At 39.7% G+C, this 16465-nt stretch overlaps 2 protein-coding genes across 5 annotated transcripts; one reads left to right on the top strand and one right to left on the bottom strand.

Moving 5' to 3' along the window:
- The first annotated feature begins 3013 nt into the window (after positions 1 to 3013).
- LOC310944226 (eukaryotic translation initiation factor 5A-1) lies at positions 3014 to 11445 on the top strand. Of its 2 annotated transcripts, none has more exons than XM_083909940.1 (6): positions 3014 to 3438; positions 5867 to 6036; positions 6400 to 6504; positions 6747 to 6878; positions 8799 to 8871; positions 10587 to 11445. In XM_083909940.1, the coding sequence occupies exons 2-5, from the start codon at positions 5869 to 5871 to the stop codon at positions 8859 to 8861; spliced, it is 468 nt and encodes a 155-aa protein (XP_083766066.1). In that variant the 5' UTR covers positions 3014 to 3438; positions 5867 to 5868; the 3' UTR covers positions 8862 to 8871; positions 10587 to 11445. The 2 variants fall into 2 exon arrangements, with proteins under 2 accessions (XP_083766066.1, XP_083766065.1); XM_083909939.1 differs by having other exon boundaries at positions 3015 to 3438; positions 5864 to 6036; positions 10587 to 11442.
- gps2 (G protein pathway suppressor 2) lies at positions 11441 to 16340 on the bottom strand. 3 transcript variants are annotated; one of them, XM_083909936.1, is made up of 11 exons: positions 16207 to 16340; positions 15684 to 15801; positions 14909 to 15018; positions 14697 to 14809; positions 14533 to 14612; positions 14347 to 14426; positions 13665 to 13836; positions 13432 to 13515; positions 12966 to 13042; positions 12675 to 12770; positions 11441 to 12132 (listed from the first exon to the last, which is right to left on the bottom strand). In XM_083909936.1, the coding sequence occupies exons 2-11, from the start codon at positions 15775 to 15777 to the stop codon at positions 12040 to 12042; spliced, it is 999 nt and encodes a 332-aa protein (XP_083766062.1). In that variant the 5' UTR covers positions 15778 to 15801; positions 16207 to 16340; the 3' UTR covers positions 11441 to 12039. The 3 variants fall into 3 exon arrangements, with proteins under 3 accessions (XP_083766062.1, XP_083766063.1, XP_083766064.1); XM_083909937.1 differs by lacking the exon at positions 16207 to 16340 and adding an exon at positions 15891 to 16125; XM_083909938.1 differs by lacking the exon at positions 12675 to 12770.
- Between the last annotated feature and the right edge of the window lie 125 nt (positions 16341 to 16465).

Consider the following 16465-nt stretch of genomic DNA (forward strand, 5'->3'; position numbering starts at 1 on the left):
AGTGAAAAGTCGGTAAAATGAAAGCTGCTGCAGAAACATTACACTGCAAGATGGTAGCCTCGGTAAAAAAAGGTGCTTCCCTAAGGTACTGTACTGTACAAAAAACAAACCTCTTTTTTTTGTTAAATTCTAAAGCAATTATACAAACAAACATATGGCGAGTATATTCCGTTTCTGTCAATAAACACTGATCTTATACTTTATAGATCTATTGAAAACTATGGAGAACAACCTGACTGGATGACATGTGGCTAAATAGGAGTGTTTATTGAAACGGAGTGGATACGTTTCTGCTTGTATGAAAGTTTGAAACAACATGTAACTGGCTTAAAGCTGTAAAAGTCTGTTTTCATGACATAAAACTACATAAAATGCAGATTCACAAAATAAACAATGTATGATGTGACATGTTTCCCCTGCTGGTTAAGTGTTGCCTGAATCATATTAAAAAAATCATTATGATTTTTGGAATGATTGTTCTCTGTAGGATGCCATCACAATTAAAGCTCTACTGTTTATTACCCTGGAAACATGTAACCATATTGTAAGCAATAAAATCAACAAACAAAAAAAGATAAATTCTGTGTTATTTCCCCCACTAGGAGGAAAACACTTGTGACTTCTTCACTATGATGCATTTAGAGTGACAGTCAAACTGTAATTTTGAAAAATATTAGTGGATGGGGATAATTTTTTGTTTTAGAAAAGCATATAATTATAGTAATCATAGTAGGCTGGAAACAAACATATGTTTCCTTTCCTCAGTCCAGTTCTTTTCTGCACTAAAGAAATATAACATTCCCTTAATGTTGAGGGTTAGGGGTTAGGGTTAGAAAGCAATGACTGGATTTTGGGGTTACCTATACCTTTAACAGCAGCTCGCAGCACACAGGTCATGGGACTCTAGTTTCACAGAACTAAATTTAACCCAGCAGGTCTAAGAAGTGCCAAGTTCAACAAAAAAAGATTTGGTGTGCACAAAAACCATGGGTCTCTGAAGAGGAAAATAAGGACTCTGCGTAGATGTGTCATTGTTAGTAACAGAGGGAATCACAGTCAGCACAGGGAGGCAGCACTGACACTGACAGTGTCTGCAGTAGATGAAGATCTTGTTTATTAAACTTTGATTTACTGAATTAAAGGTCCTTTGTCTTATTATAGTAAGGTATAAGTATAAGTAGGTGCTTGTATTTACTCTTTAAACTAATATACATAACATGGAAATAATAAAAAACCCAAGAATGAGAAACGATTATTTGTTTTACATTGTCACTGCAATAAATATGTGCAATTTAAGTATTTTAGCCAACTTTATCCACCGTATATTTTCATTTTAGAAAAAATCTGCCAAGATATTTACATTAACACGCACGTGTCGCAGCTTTTACGCACAGTAAATAAAGTCAAGACAGAAAGAACTGCACTAGAATGAAAGCTGCGCATGCGCCACTTTGCCGAGAATGGGCATTGACATAAAAAGAGCATCAAGCCACATAAACTTAGCCAAGAGAAGACAGGAAATTTGGGCTTCGCCTTCAGAGTAAGAGCAACTGTCAGTTATGGGAAAGAAGGAATATTAACACAATCATAATTAACGAAACAGCCATTTTTATTTAATAATAATGATTTTTAAAGTTTTTTTTTTAGTTTTTTTTATTAAAAACAAGTTAAAATGGCAGTAGGCCTTGAAAGCGGCTGACTGACTGACCACATGCCCAACATGCTCTTTGATTTCCTGTTGTCAAACTGTCAGAACATCTGGTGTGATTAATTTATGGAATTACTATACATTATGTAGTACAACGTAACTAAAGGACTATGGGAAACAATGGAGCTACACATTATGGAAGGATATAATAGATTGAAACTGGAACTGCATCATGGAATCATGGAATTCTGCATTGTGGAGTTTATGAAATACAATGTAATTCTGTATGACGGTATATTTGGTGCAAAGTCACAAGCACATGTAACTGTAGATTTCACATGCGCACACTAAAGTCACAAATGCGTAACCGTAAAGTTGAAGTTGTACATTAAAGTCACAAATGTGTAACCGTAAAGTTGAAGTTGTAAAAAAAATGGTATACCTTGTACACACAAATCCTTGTTACAGGTACACAAATCCTTATTACAGGTACACAAATCCATGTTACAGGTACACAAATCCTTGTTACAGGTACACAAATCTTATTGCTCCAATAGTTGCGGTGCAGTTGGTGCAAAACACATTCACACACCTGTGTTTCATAATCTGCAATATTTGTGCATTTGTAAACCGTAAAGTTGAAGTTGTACATATTTTTTTTATACCTTGTTAACATGAAATAGGACTACAGGTACACAAATCCTTGTTACAGGTACACAAATCCTTATTACAGGTACACAAATCCTTGTTACAGGTACACAACTACAAGTCAATTGATACAAGTGCTCGAATCTGCTTCTACGAGTTTCAGATACTTTTTTTTCCTCGCTAGGTGGTATAAGTGGTGCAAAAGGATTTGTAACTTGTGCAAACCGAGCGAATCGATCGATAAGAGAACAAGGCTTAGAGTGGGCGGGGCTTAGGAAGCTCTCTGCTGAGTTTTGAGTGACAGCTCGGAGTCGCAGATTCACGACACTAAAAGTGTCAAATATACGAGAAATAAAGTCGCAGATTTATGAGATTAACAGTACATTTCCATTTTATTAAATATATAGACTCACGCCAACCATTTCTCCCGCTGTTTATGTGTTTTATACATATGAACCGTATCTATATCAGTTCAGTCTGTGGGCTCCCGGCTACGTTGCTGTGGGTCACGTGACGACATCTCCATGACAACCACTCAAATAACGGACCCCTCACAGAAACCGTTACGTGTGTCTGAAAGCCCAGAAGAACAGCGAGTAAGAGAAGAGGAGCTGGTCTGTGGGGAATGGCTCTTAAACTATGTCGTAATAACGTCTCCGGTTTAAAAAAATAAAAAATAAAGGGAGTATTTTATTGTGATATTGTGGGGAGGAAGTGCAGCAGTGCCAGCGGTGAGGAGGAGGTGAAGGAAGGAGAGAAGGAGGGGAGACAGGGAAGAAGAGCAGGCTGAACGTACGGAACTCGTCGCGGGGCTTTTCGTCTTTTCGGCCCGGTGGCTGTCAGTGTGTGTGCGCGCCTGAACCTCTGTACGAGGTCAACAGGAACCAGGAGGAGGAGAGAGAGAACAGAGAGGCAACGGCTGGGATAAAGGAGCAATAGACAGACAACTGGTAGCATTTAAAAAACAGAAAAGAAGAAGAAGAGGGAGCAGAAGGAGGCGCAGAGGAGGAGACACTGACTCCTGCTGCCACTGCCGCACACAGTTAACAGTGAGTTAGCTGCACGGCTTCAGGGGGGCAACAGAAGAGCAGGTGGACTTAAAGGTAAACCAGGAGAGGACAGCCCGTGTCATCACTACCAGGGTGAGTTCATGAATAAATCACCCCTGAGTTCACAACTTACTACATGCACACGTTGTTCCAACGCTGTGTGTTGTTGTTAAAGTCTCAGGAAGTGATAACTGTCTGTTCAACTTATCGCATCATTGTGGCAGCTCCATAAGCGAATAATGGAAGAATAGTCAGTGGCCAAATCCTGCGAGACTTCATTGCAAACGGACGTTTAGCACCACTTTTATTGTCCGGCACACACGCACACACTCACACAAACAAAACACAGTCACTCATGGCTGTGACTCGTTACATTGGCTGATGTTGTTTCCTCAGTGCGCTGTAGCCCTCACGAGTATTAGCTTAGTCATTACAGTGCAGCAGCTGGGCCAAGATTCCCAACTACTTCCTCACTTCCATGGCTATAAAGTGTGCTCGTGTTATCTAGTTCACAGCGTTCAAATGACCAACGTCTTTCACAGCGTGGTCCATATTCACGTTACGCGGCGTTAAGGTGTCTTGTCATGTTTTGTCACAGGACTTGAGTTTAGGGCCTCGGCCTGAGCGCAGTCAGTGCGCATGGATGCGGCTCTCTCTCTCTCTCCCTCTCACCCATACACGCTTACCGACGACCGTGCGCTCTAGGCCTCAGTCCGCTCCCCTCTTTTCATCACTCATTATTACAACTCTCTTTAGAGTCTTCTGTTTTGCAGACTTTGTTTTAAATTGCACTCCAATCCCAATGTTTGAACGCGTCACGCTCAGTTCACAACATGGACGACAGTCCGAGGAAATCACGCTCGGTTTCACATTTGATCTATGGGTCTCTAGCGCAGATTAGCGGCTCCGGTTTAACGTTTAACCCCCGGTGACCAGACACTTAAACTGGGCAATAAAGCTCACAACGGTGCGGCTTTAAGTTGTTTATGTCAATGATATCGTTTCTTTAATTTAAGTGTTTGTTGTTATTGCTGCGACTCGTGCTAAACTTTTTAATCGAGCTGTCATTGTACTCGTGGCAGAAAGCGGGTCTGCACCAACAGGGAAAGTCATGGTACAGGACAACATGAAAATAACCTGTCACGATTCTCATGTAAACAATATTGCGATTCGCGATGTTATTGCAGAGTTTTAATATATATATGTATTCTGTATAATGACACAAGGAAAAGCTGTAATGGAAGATGTATTACACAAACGTATATATCATCTTTAGATTCATATTTGTAAGCTTTCAGAAACGTACTCATATACCGTTTTTCTGCAAAAAATTTTGAACCGTTATGGAGCCAGAGTTGTTAAAAAGTGGTACAAATTGTTGTAATATGTTTAGTAACATTCATTACAATACTGATGTTACCAGAAATAACCAAAACATTACAAAATATTATCTTACATATACTTTTTAAAATATTGTGAGTAAAATGATCAAATTCCGCTGTCAAAATGTTCTATTCACAATTATCCCAATAATGGAAACATTCATCATGATTAACTCATTGTGAATGCTGTACGATAATATCGTAGATATCGTCCCCTTGTACCCTAACTAGGACAAAAGTTTCAGCACTTTAAACGCTAATGAATAAAACTTGAATAGCAGCTTTCATATTAAACTCAATGTGTACATAATCTTTTAATGTTTTGAAGTTGGACTGCTCTCAACTTGAGCTAACTAACAGATGCCATGTCTCTGCTGCTTTATTTAGCTCTGACTGACTGCATTTGTGTCATTCCTGGGCCCAAAACCATTTAATAAAAGTGTTATTTCCTGTGCACCCCCCCCCCCCCAAGTTGTAGTTCATTATCCCAGCAGACGACTCACATTTCCTTATTCCTTCACTGACATACATGGCAGATATTGAACTGCTGCTGCCTCTATCATGGACTAACTTGAATAAACTCTCACTACTCTGTCACATACATCATATAGCCGCAACTGCTAACTGTTTCTCATGTTGTGGCGGAGCAGTGTGTGTCTGTGCCCTGTTATCACTTTCAATAATTCTCTACGACTTCATGGTTTGACAAAGTGAAACACACAACGATCTGTCACATTAATAACAGTCATCCATTTGTTTCCCAAACTTTCTATTTGGGGACCGAACTTTGTAAAGATGGCAAACTGTCATGACCCAAATCACAATATCACTTGTGACAAGCGAAAGTTTTTGCGTAATGTCGTGACTAATTTACAACTGTGTATTGGTACATATTATGTACATTATGTTTATGTACGCACATACACTTTAAAAACTTTTTGTGCAACTCAAAGCAAAGAGGAAAGGACTCATAATACCAATACAAACAATACCCAGTCCGGTAAGGTCACTCTAAATCCCAGACAGGATGTGACTCTATGCCATAATATGTAATAAAAACCGTCCTGCTTTTGTATTTTCCTAAACTTGTCCTGAACGTACAGCACATGTATATTATTGTGTACTGACCTCCACAGCAGTCATGGCAGATCCAGACCTGGACTTCCAGACAGGTGATGCTGGGGCTTCCGCCACCTTCCCCATGCAGTGCTCAGCCCTGCGCAAAAACGGTCATGTTCTGCTGAAGGGCCGACCCTGCAAGATTGTCGAGATGTCCACCTCCAAGACTGGCAAGCATGGCCATGCTAAGGTCAGTATATCACGAAAGTGAAAGCCCATGTCCAAGTTTTTGTGACTAAAACTATTTTTCATACCTGCAAGAAGCAAATCAGCACCTCAAACGTCAATCAGTTATACCGTCATAACTTTTTTAAAATCAGAACTGAGCACTCATCCATATTAATGAACATTAATGGACACTTTCAGGCTGTCTACATCATTAATGTTTTCCCTTAAGGGTCACAGTATCCTTTCATGGAATATACACTCACTGGCTAATTCTTAAGATATTATGTGGACCTAACAAAGTGTCCAGTTCTGCTGCTGTAGACCATCAACAAGGTATTTTTGTAATGTATTGTTGTGTAATTTGATTCATCCTTTGTTTGTGCAGGTGCACCTGGTTGGTATTGACATCTTCACTGGTAAGAAGTATGAAGACATTTGTCCCTCCACACACAACATGGATGTCCCCAACATCAAGAGACTGGATTACCAGGTGAGACTGGAACCTTTAATCAGTCCCCAAAAACCTCTTAGCTAAAGAGGCTGAGACGACCAATCACATGGACCGATCCCACTCTCAAGAATCACAACTGATCCTTGAACTGAAAACAAAGCCCCAGCGCTCTCATATACTTTCTGTAGTTATTAACGATGCTGGAGAGAAATGTGTATGACTAAGAAAACTATAAGGTAATTTCTCCTCATCACCCTCTCTCCCGCTCTGTGTTTTTCCAGCTCATTGGGATCAACGATGGCTACCTGTCCCTGTTCCAGGAAAGCGGGGAGGTGAGAGAGGACCTGAAGGTCCCTGAAGGAGACCTGGGCAAAGAGATAGAGAACAAGCATGAGGCTTCAGAGGAGATCATGGTCAGCACTGTCACCACACATTATACTTTATACAGCTGTGGCTGTCAAGGAAGCAACTGGAAATGATTTGTGACTCAGCAGCAGCAGTAAAAAAACTCAACATCTTTTAAAGATATAATACATCTAAAAATATATATTTGTTAAGTAGTGAACATTTGACACTCCATTTGACAATCCATAGAAATTTGTATTTCTATTTAAGGTAATGGACAATTTCATTATAGTTACCTTTTAATGACATCATCTGCTTTACCATCTCTGTTATAACCACTTATAAAACAGTGAGGAAGAAAATGTTCCGTACTACTTCATAGCTGGCTTTTGTTCACCTTTGACCATAGAAAGCCAGATTATAATGCTGACGTGATAAACAGTATGAGGAAAATAGGTGTAACCTGTACCAAACACAGGTTGAACATAGGTTCACTCATCGTTCCATCCTTATTTTCATCCAGAAAGCACCGTAAGAGCTAAAAGACAAAAAAACAAAAACAAAATAAGCTCTTACAAGATATGAAACAAATAAATTAAGTCAATAACCCATAAACAATCGTGCCGTATAAGGCTATGCTTAACTTAAAAGTGCACATACAGAAAACTAGCATAACTTGCTCTCAAAGCTAATGGTCTCAAAGCACAGACACTTATTTGCTATAAATTATAAACAATGTAAGGAACATAAAACGTAAAAGTTAAATAAAATAAGCTTTTATAAGTACATGAAACAAACTAATTAAGTCAATTAACCATAAACAATCATGCTGTATAAGGCTATGCTTAACTTAAAAGTGCACATACAGAAGGGACCGTATCTATGTTCCCCGGGTCCTATGTTTTCGTTCCTATGTTCATGTACTTATAAAAGCTTATTTTATTTAACTTTTACGTGTTCTATGTTCCTTACATTGTTTATAATGTATAGCAAAGAAGTGTCTGTGCTTTAAGCGGACTGTATCTATGTTCCCCGGGTCCTATGTTCCCCGTTTTCCCAAAAAAAGTCCTATGTTCCCCACTTTGTATGTGACAGGGGAACATGGGACCCTTTTTTGGAAGGGTTAGAGAAAGGGTCCTATGTTCCCCGGACACATACAAAGCGGGGAACATAGATACGGTCAGCTTAAAGCACAGACACTTCTTTGCTATACATTATAAACAATGTAAGGAACATAAAACACGTAAAAGTTAAATAAAATAAGCTTTTATAAGTACATGAAACAAACTAATTAAGTCAATAAACCATAAACAATCGTGCTGTATAAGGTTATGCTTAACTTAAAAGTGCACATACAGAAAACTAGCTTGCTCTCAAAGCTAATGCTCTAAAAGCAAAGACACTTATTTGCTATAAATTATAAACACTGTAAAACATGTAAAACAAAAACAATACCTTGTTCCCATTCTGGCCAGGTGCTAAATTATAACTTCAGGAGCTTTGCATGTTACCAAACATGGACTTTATCTTCTTTTGTGTCTAAAACGTCAATAGCAGTCTGTTAGGGATCATTGATTCACAGGAAATACTTCAAAACAAAAGCCCAAAACTACAGGTTTCATTAACAAATTAAAAGCTCACAGTAAGTTATCAATATTAATGTAAAATAAAGGTTTCAAGCATCATTTATGTGCAGCTTTCCTGTCTGTACTCATGTGCTGAGTGTTATTCAATGACACGACTGGTGTTTCTTCCTCATACAAAGCTTGACGTCTTGTTGAGACAAACAGCCACAAACTGAGCAGGAAAAATTAGTCACTGGATGTCCTCCATCGTTGTCCGTAGTGTTGTTCTCTGCTGTGGCGCGTTAACCGTAGCATAATGGAAAGACAGAGTTGTCAGAGGACAATGTGAAATGTCAAATCTGATCTGCACTGACTCAGAAGTAGAGAATGCAGCTGTCTGACTCCTCTTTACTCCTCCTTCAGATCACCGTTATAAGTGCAATGGAAGAAGAAGCTGCAATCAGCATCAAAGCCATGGGTAAATAAGCCGCTGCAGGTAAATACAGAGCTCCAGCTCTATCGGCCAGACACGCAGCTGTCCTCCACCCCCCCCCCCCCCCCCCCGCAACATCCCCCAAACACCCAAAACTAGCACCTAACTCAAGCCTGCCTGAAGAAGAGTGTCTGCGTGCGTGCGTGTGTGTTATGGAAGATTATGTATGTGTGTGTGTGGGGGTGTTACACCACAAGCCACCAGCATGTGCCATTCCAGTGCAAGTGTGTGTGACATCATGTTCAGTTCGTTGTTCATGAATGGGGAGGAAAGGGGGGGAGGCAACTCCAGTCAGTTATTTGGTCCTCGGTGACCCACTGCCGTGCATGTTTACGATGTTTCCCTGCTCCAACACGCCCAATTCCAATGAATGGGTCTTTATCAGGCTCTTTCGAAGCTTGAAGATGAGCTGATCGTTTGAATCAGGTGTCTTGGAGCAGGAAAACGTCTAAACCATGAAGGGTCACCAAGGACCAGGATTGAAAAACACTGCTATAAGCAAAGCCATATGTTGCTATTTCCCCCCACAAAATAGACTCTGTTAAGAAACATTCTCATCGTTACTGTATGCGTTTTTTTCCGTTAACTAATTGTCAGTAAATACAACAGAAAAAACACAGATGAAGCTCATACAGTATCACTCCATGGAATATCACAACATTTTAAGGTAGCCAGTGTGATCCACAGCTGTGGCCAAAGTTTTTTGACGTTTAGATTTAATCCAGAAAGAGACAGCGTTTTAAAAATTAAAACAGTATGTATGGACCACACTTTATAAAGTCCACGTTTGTCCATATTACTGCAGTTGTTGTGCATGTCATATAAATATCTGTTTGAACAGGTTAGTTGAAACTTTGAAGACTCATAATTGACCAAAAATGTTACAGTGAGTGAATGTTACCAAGCGAATGATGATCAGCTGGATTTGCCTTCCCCACAAATGGTCCAGTGTGTAAGAAATAGTGACATCTAATGGTGAGACTGCAGATTGTAACAAACGGGAGGACTCCACTGCTCGCCCCCCTCCCTTTTCCAAGAGTGTCAGGGAACTACGGTGGCCTTGGCGTGCCAGAAAGTATGGCAGGAGAAAGAAATATATCTGAGCTGCTGTAGAAATGTGGTGTGTCCCTCTCTGTAAAGCAAAGCCTTTGATTGAAGGCTCTGAAAAGCAAATATACAATGAAACATATACTCATTAATCCTCCTTAAATGTTACACACTGGAGTCTGGACCTGTACTTTTTTTTTTCATGTTAACACTATTATGAGCATGTGTATATTTTTTTGGGGGGCGTAGCACTATCTGATATTAACGAAAGCTTAAAGTTCATAATGTATTTTTGAGCTCTGTTTTTTGTTGTTTGTTTTCTTTCTGTGGATTGCACTTCATTTTACAGCCTGATCTGCTTCCTGTACTTCCCTCTAAGAAACAGCTTGTAGCATTGTTGTAATTGTCGGGTCAAACTGTTTTTGATGATGCACTTTCTCACCTACGAACTGTGGGCTGTAGAATCAAGTGTCCACATGAAGATGTTATGTTTAAAGTTGATGTATATGCAATGCCCCCCCCCCCCCCGTCTGCATGGGGCAGGTTAAAAACTCTTTCATTAAAATGTTTCTGTCGTGTTTATTTCTCTCTTCCTTCCTCTGGTTTCTGAATTTTCTTTCCCCTTCCTTCTCTTCTCTCTCTCTCTCCCCTCCCATGCAACTCTGTTTCAGGGCAAACAAGATGCACTGGACCTGGGGGAAAAGAGGAGGAGATATTGCCTGGTCAATGCTATTCTCCCTCTTTTTTCTTTCTTTTCGTCTTTGGTCTCTCCCTCACTCTTTGGGTTCAATTAATTGGAATTTGAAAAACCCAAACGTACCTTGACATATATTCGCAAAATAAGACCACATCTAAGTCCAGATGTGTGCAAATGTAGAAACGTAGGTGAAGGTCTCTCACTAATAACTGAGTAGGTCTACAAATATTCAGTAGCTGCCTACAATCAGGGAGAGCGAAAAGCGGCGATAACGTCTCAGCCGTTTTGTTTTCCTCATCACACCCTGTTTTATCAAGGGCTTCAACTCTAAAATCTGCTTTGTTCTGTTGAGGCTTGTTCAGCGTGCGTGTGCCGCACAGGACTGAAGACATGACTAAGTTGTGTCTTTACTGTACGGTCATTTTCTTTGGCATTGTATCTGAACGAGTCTGTTCTTTTGCTGTTTGTTTCATCAACTGAAACTTGCTTATTAAACAAAGGTTACCAACATGGCACACTGAGGTTCTTGTTTTGTCTTGAATAGTAAAAAAAAAAAAAAAAAAAACTGCTTCTCCTTCTCCTTCGTTCAGCCACACCTCAATCTGATGTCATTCATTGTTTAAAAAAAAAAGAGAAACAAACAGACCTGTCTGCAGAGACGCTCAGAGCGGGGCCTTCACACAGAGTTGGCATACCTTTAAAAACGTAAGTGATGATTCAGGAGGCAGACAAGTTGTGGCAGTTTGGTAATCCTTACTTTGTGTTCACAACAGCAAGTCCAAACTGTGCAGGATGTCTCAGTGACAGGCAAAAAAGAGAAAAAAAAACGAATAAATAAGATATGACACAAACTGTTGGGCGTGGCGTTTCCTTATCATTTTATTTAGCAACATAAAAGCTTTAAAAACAGAACACAAAAAAACGTAACTGTCAAAAATGTTTCGTGTTTGGGTTTAACATGATGGGCTTACAGACATTTTGTTGATTTAATCCACAAACTCTAATCTGAACCCACAAAAGTCTGGTTTATTCTTTTTTTTTTTGCATGAACACACTGGTGTCATTAATTTTCAGAGAGTACACGCTGGTTCACGCAGCTTAATTATTAATATAGTGCGCGAAAGCACTGATTGAATGACTTTAGAGTGAAGGTATGATAATCAGATCTTACAAATGAACATTTGAAGTCATGTAAAAGTCAAATCTGAGTGTTTTAAGCTCCGCTCCTCATGTATGAACATAATCAAAACACAACTTAAAAACCAGATGCTCTACAGGAAATAAAACAACCATCATGTGGCATGAACCAACCCGATGACTCTCTTTGAAGAAGCCGATTAGAAGTTACTCGTCATGTTTTGTTTTTTTCCGGATGAAGAGAGGAGTTGTGCAACTGTGGCGATGATGAAGGTGATCGTGTCAGTGAGTTACTTGCTGTGGTGGTAGAACCTCTGGCCGCTCTGACTGTGAGACAGGAAGCCGTGGCGAGGAGCGCTCTGCGGAGAGCTCTGGAACGGAGCCTGGAGACAGAAACACAGAGCAACAGATGTCAGCATTCGCCGACGAACCATTTGTTTGAAACGAAGACGATTGTGACACTTCACAATGGCTCTTTTTTAGTTTATGTAGTGGACGCCAGGAACACATGGTGGCAGCACTGGTAGGGCACAATGGAAAAACCACACACATGAAGGCTGGGAGTTGAAATGAAAGAACATGGATGAAGATCTGCAAGTACAAGGCACAGACGCAGGGAACCAGACAGAGACTATATTAGGGCTGGGCAATAATTCAGTAACAAATGCCACATTTTAATGCAGAAATGTCACATATTATGTCTTAAATACATCTTTAAGTTTTGTCATATTGAACTGTTCATATTTACATAATCCATCCATCTTCTATATAATATAAATATTGATATTTTTATTTTTATCAGATGGAGGATTATATATTGACTATCGGCTACACTGATTATAAAATTGGCATCCTTCATAGACTCTTTTTCTTTCTTTTTTTAGCAGCGTTTGTGTTAAGAGCTGTGCGAGTTCTGGGGGTTGACCTTGGCGGTGGGAATCTGGACGGCCATTGACGGTGTGGGCAATAATCCTGGAGCAGAAGGATGCATGGCTCGTGGATGTAAAGGCCTCAAAGCTCCCTGAAATGTTGACAACACACAATAATAAACCATTTCTGACTCATATCATAAGATAGGATCAAGACTTAAAACAATTTGTATGAATGCTGCTTAAGGAGTGTTCCATTCTCCAGCTTCTGTTAGTAGTAATTGACCTTTCTGCAATAAATGTTTTATCCCATATTATGTAATTGGAAATCTGTGAACTGGTCTTACGGCGTCAGTGAAGCCTGACTGTTGGTTGGCATGTTCCAGCTGCTTCTGCAGTGGTATTCCTGCTCCAGGAATGTATCCTGCAGGAGAAGATAGGACAAGTTACTTACAGCATTCAGATGACTTCACGGTTCCTCTGTATAAGAGATTTCGGTAACACTTATTCAACATTAACTAGGTGCTTACTAACATGAATATAAGTAGTATACTAGCCCTTTATTCGTAAATATTAAGCACGTATTAACACCTTTATGTAGGAAAAATCTTAATTCATGTCGTAATAGAGGTAGAATAAGGAGTTAATACGTGCTTAATGATTACTAATAAAGGTCTGGTATGCTACTCATATATGTTTGTAAGCACCTAGGTAATGGTGAATATGTGTTCCCTAATCTAAAGTGTTACCCACATTTCATTGGAGGAACAGGAGAATTGAATGTGCAGAGAGAATAACGCAAGAGGAACTGACCGGGCTGGGAGGTGAAGTGACTGTGGACCGGGTAGCCGGGCTGTTGGTGGGGGAGATACTGCATGGCTTGAAAGGCAGAGGCACCTGAGAGAGAATGACAGTAAAAGTGAAAGCCCCATTTTCGACCAAGTCGTACAGTTTGGTTCAGTCTAGGTGTGACAAGTTATGAAAGTAACCAAAAGTAATGTAACATGTAATTGTGTTTTCTTGTATCACAAATGAGTCACATGTACCTCTGATTTGAGAGCTGCTTGCAAAACTGACGGGTACAGAGGGTCCTGGGGCGTAGGAGGAGGGATGCTGGGCCTGAGCCACCCCATAGGGCTCATGGACTCCCTGACCCCCACTGAACTGGCCGTGGTCTGCAGAGGCTGAGCTGAAGCCAGGTGTCTGATAGTGACGTGTCTAAAAGAAGAGAAGAGGAGAAGGAGGTGTTTTATTGGTTTCTCCATTTAATTTTTAAGTGTGCTTCTACATATGTTTCTGCTATGTAAGAATCAAGACTATGCATATACAGACTATGTATATAAATACTATGTATATACATATATAACTCAAGCTAAAAACAACATGCAAGTATGTAAACAATGACGTACACTAACAAATCAAAAACAACAACTTTTTTAGAACAGAAGTTATACACTCAGCTTCAAGTCTAGCTTCAGAACAATATTTACTTTGTTTTAGATTTAAAACAAGAAGATAAATAAACTCTAATGTTCATAACATGGTATTTAAACTGTATTTAACTGTGTCCCACTGCCCTTGTGTACTATCAATCCATATATCCCATTGTTTATTTAATTGCAGTCTTTGTGATTTGCTCACTGCGCTGCTTCAAATTGCGCTTTTAGTTTGAAAATGATTAAGCCCAAATAACTCTGTGAAAAGGTCACTGAACATTAATTTACTTACGGGAATCACAGCAGCAGGGAACAGCTGTTTGCTTCGTTCTCCAAGCAGAGCACCAGGTCGACTGTGGCTGACCGGACTGCCTGAAGGACAAAGACAAGACAAGAATCAGCTGACTCATATGAACGATGAAGGACAATGGTAATCTTCCACATGAACCCAGATGATGGAACCTGAGCAGAAACTCACCTTGAATGTTGAGGAGGTGCTGCCCTGCATGCATGGGCAGACTGGATTGGTAGCTGGCTGATGTCAGCGTTGTGATATCACTATAAAAGACACCAAAGCACAACAGATGAATACCAATAACAATTATGTACCACTCAAATCTAAATAAAATAAACAGAATGTACCTCTGCTCCTTTCTGCGTCTCTTTTCTTCTTCATGAAGAACTTTCTTGAGCTGTAAAAACAGCTGATGTTTCTCTTCTTGGAGTCCCTGAAGTTTCTCACCCATCTTCATCACCTAGAAATGAGGTAGGAGTGAAAATTTAACATAAACCCAGACTAAGACAGGAAAGTTGTTGATGAGAATCAAACTTGTGCATAATGTGTTTTTAATCACCTGCTCTTTGGTTTCCTCCAGAGACATCCTCTCCTCTATTTCTTTGGTCCTCTTCCTCTCTTCCTCCTCCTTCATCTTCTGCTCCATCATTTTGTCTACCTCTTCCTCCTCTGGAAAATTATAATAATTTTCAGCAGTGTAGGACAACAGTAATAATAGCAGACATTGTCAATACAAATAACAACACCTAAAAACAAATTAAAATGTTATATTTTATACGAAAACATTTCAATGATATCTTAACATTAAATATCATTGATAGAGCTCAAGTCACAAGAAACAACACATCAGAGGGGTTAAACTGCTTAAAGAAGAGAAAGATAAATAAACATTTTACATTCACACAGGTGCTCTGCAAACACGTAGCGACTGTATTTTTTCCTTTTGTGGCACAAATAATTTTTACTATGTCAGGACAACACGAGAGATGCTTTTAACCATTGTCCAGATGCCTGTGGTTTGGTGCTTTTCTCTGCAGACTAAGTGTAAAACAAGAGGTAATTAAGGTGTCTATTCTTCTATGCCATATTTAATACAGGAGAAATTATTACAGAAGCAATGTAATATTAAATGGGGTTATATACTGTATAGAAGCATAACAAATTTGACCAGTATCAGGTCTGTGAAGGTTCTGGGTAATTTGTCATTATATCCTCAGGAGTGTAGTAGATAGATATAGACAACAGTTTATCTTGATATAGTATTACAAGCGAAATACTGAAAATAAACCAACGATATGTTGATAATCGATGTAAGATCACAAACACGTTCTCACCTTGTCTCTTGCGCTCTCTCTCCCTCATGATGTGTTTGTGGAGGGCTCTGGCCATCGCATTGGACAGCTTAGGTCTCTCCAGCAAGGCGGGCATGGTGACAGGCAGTGGAGGGGCCAGCTGGTATGGGTTTAGAATTCAATTTTAAACATGCGAGATGTTACCAAAAAAATACTGCGAGTTATTTAACGTATTTTTCTACATCTTACTTTTGGTATAACCAATAAAAGTGCCACAAATGCAAATACTTCAGGCCTGGCTGCTACTCCGCTGCTATGTTAGCATATCTAGCTTCAGCTGGTGGTAACTGGGAGTGCAGTTAAGTAGGTTATCAAACTGCACTGCATAGCTTGTAAATACGCATTATCTATTAATTAACAGCAGAAGCATAAGATTCAAACACGCATCATAGCAACCGTAACTTATAAAAACAATTGGACAGAAAAGCAGCTAAGCACAGACGGAACGCCTTTTTATGACGTCTATGTTCTGTCGTTTATTTCGACAAAGTGCAAAAATTCTTACTTTTGTCGCGTTGTGAGTTTTTCAAAAAATATTAAACCGTTTTGCGGTTTTCGGTGTGAAGCAACTTGACTGCGTATTTGACAGTTAAACAATGTAAAATAAAAACTTCCCAACAAAACATAAACAGACAAGAGATTTCCAGCCCGGATGTTAAGGTTGAGCTTCCGGTGTCATGGGCGAAGACGAATCGTTCCGCTTCTTCTACGATGCATTCTGGGAAATGTAGTTTCCCCTGTCAGCAATCGTCCCACTTGTCGAA

This window comes from Microchirus variegatus (assembly GCF_963457635.1).
Source record: "Microchirus variegatus genome assembly, chromosome: 2".
Classification (NCBI taxonomy): domain Eukaryota; kingdom Metazoa; phylum Chordata; class Actinopteri; order Pleuronectiformes; family Soleidae; genus Microchirus; species Microchirus variegatus.

Coding starts and splice junctions, on each gene's coding strand:
- gps2 (XM_083909936.1), bottom strand. CDS start 15,777: ATGCCCGCCTTGCTGGAGAGACCTAAGCTGTCCAATGCGATGGCCAGA. Junction 14,810..14,908: donor TGGAGGAAACCAAAGAGCAG/GTGATTAAAAAC, acceptor CCTCATTTCTAG/GTGATGAAGATGGGTGAGAA. Junction 13,043..13,431: donor TCACTTCACCTCCCAGCCCG/GTCAGTTCCTCT, acceptor CTTCTCCTGCAG/GATACATTCCTGGAGCAGGA.
- LOC310944226 (XM_083909940.1), top strand. CDS start 5,869: ATGGCAGATCCAGACCTGGACTTCCAGACAGGTGATGCTGGGGCTTCC. Junction 6,037..6,399: donor GCAAGCATGGCCATGCTAAG/GTCAGTATATCA, acceptor TTGTTTGTGCAG/GTGCACCTGGTTGGTATTGA. Junction 6,879..8,798: donor AGGCTTCAGAGGAGATCATG/GTCAGCACTGTC, acceptor CTCCTCCTTCAG/ATCACCGTTATAAGTGCAAT.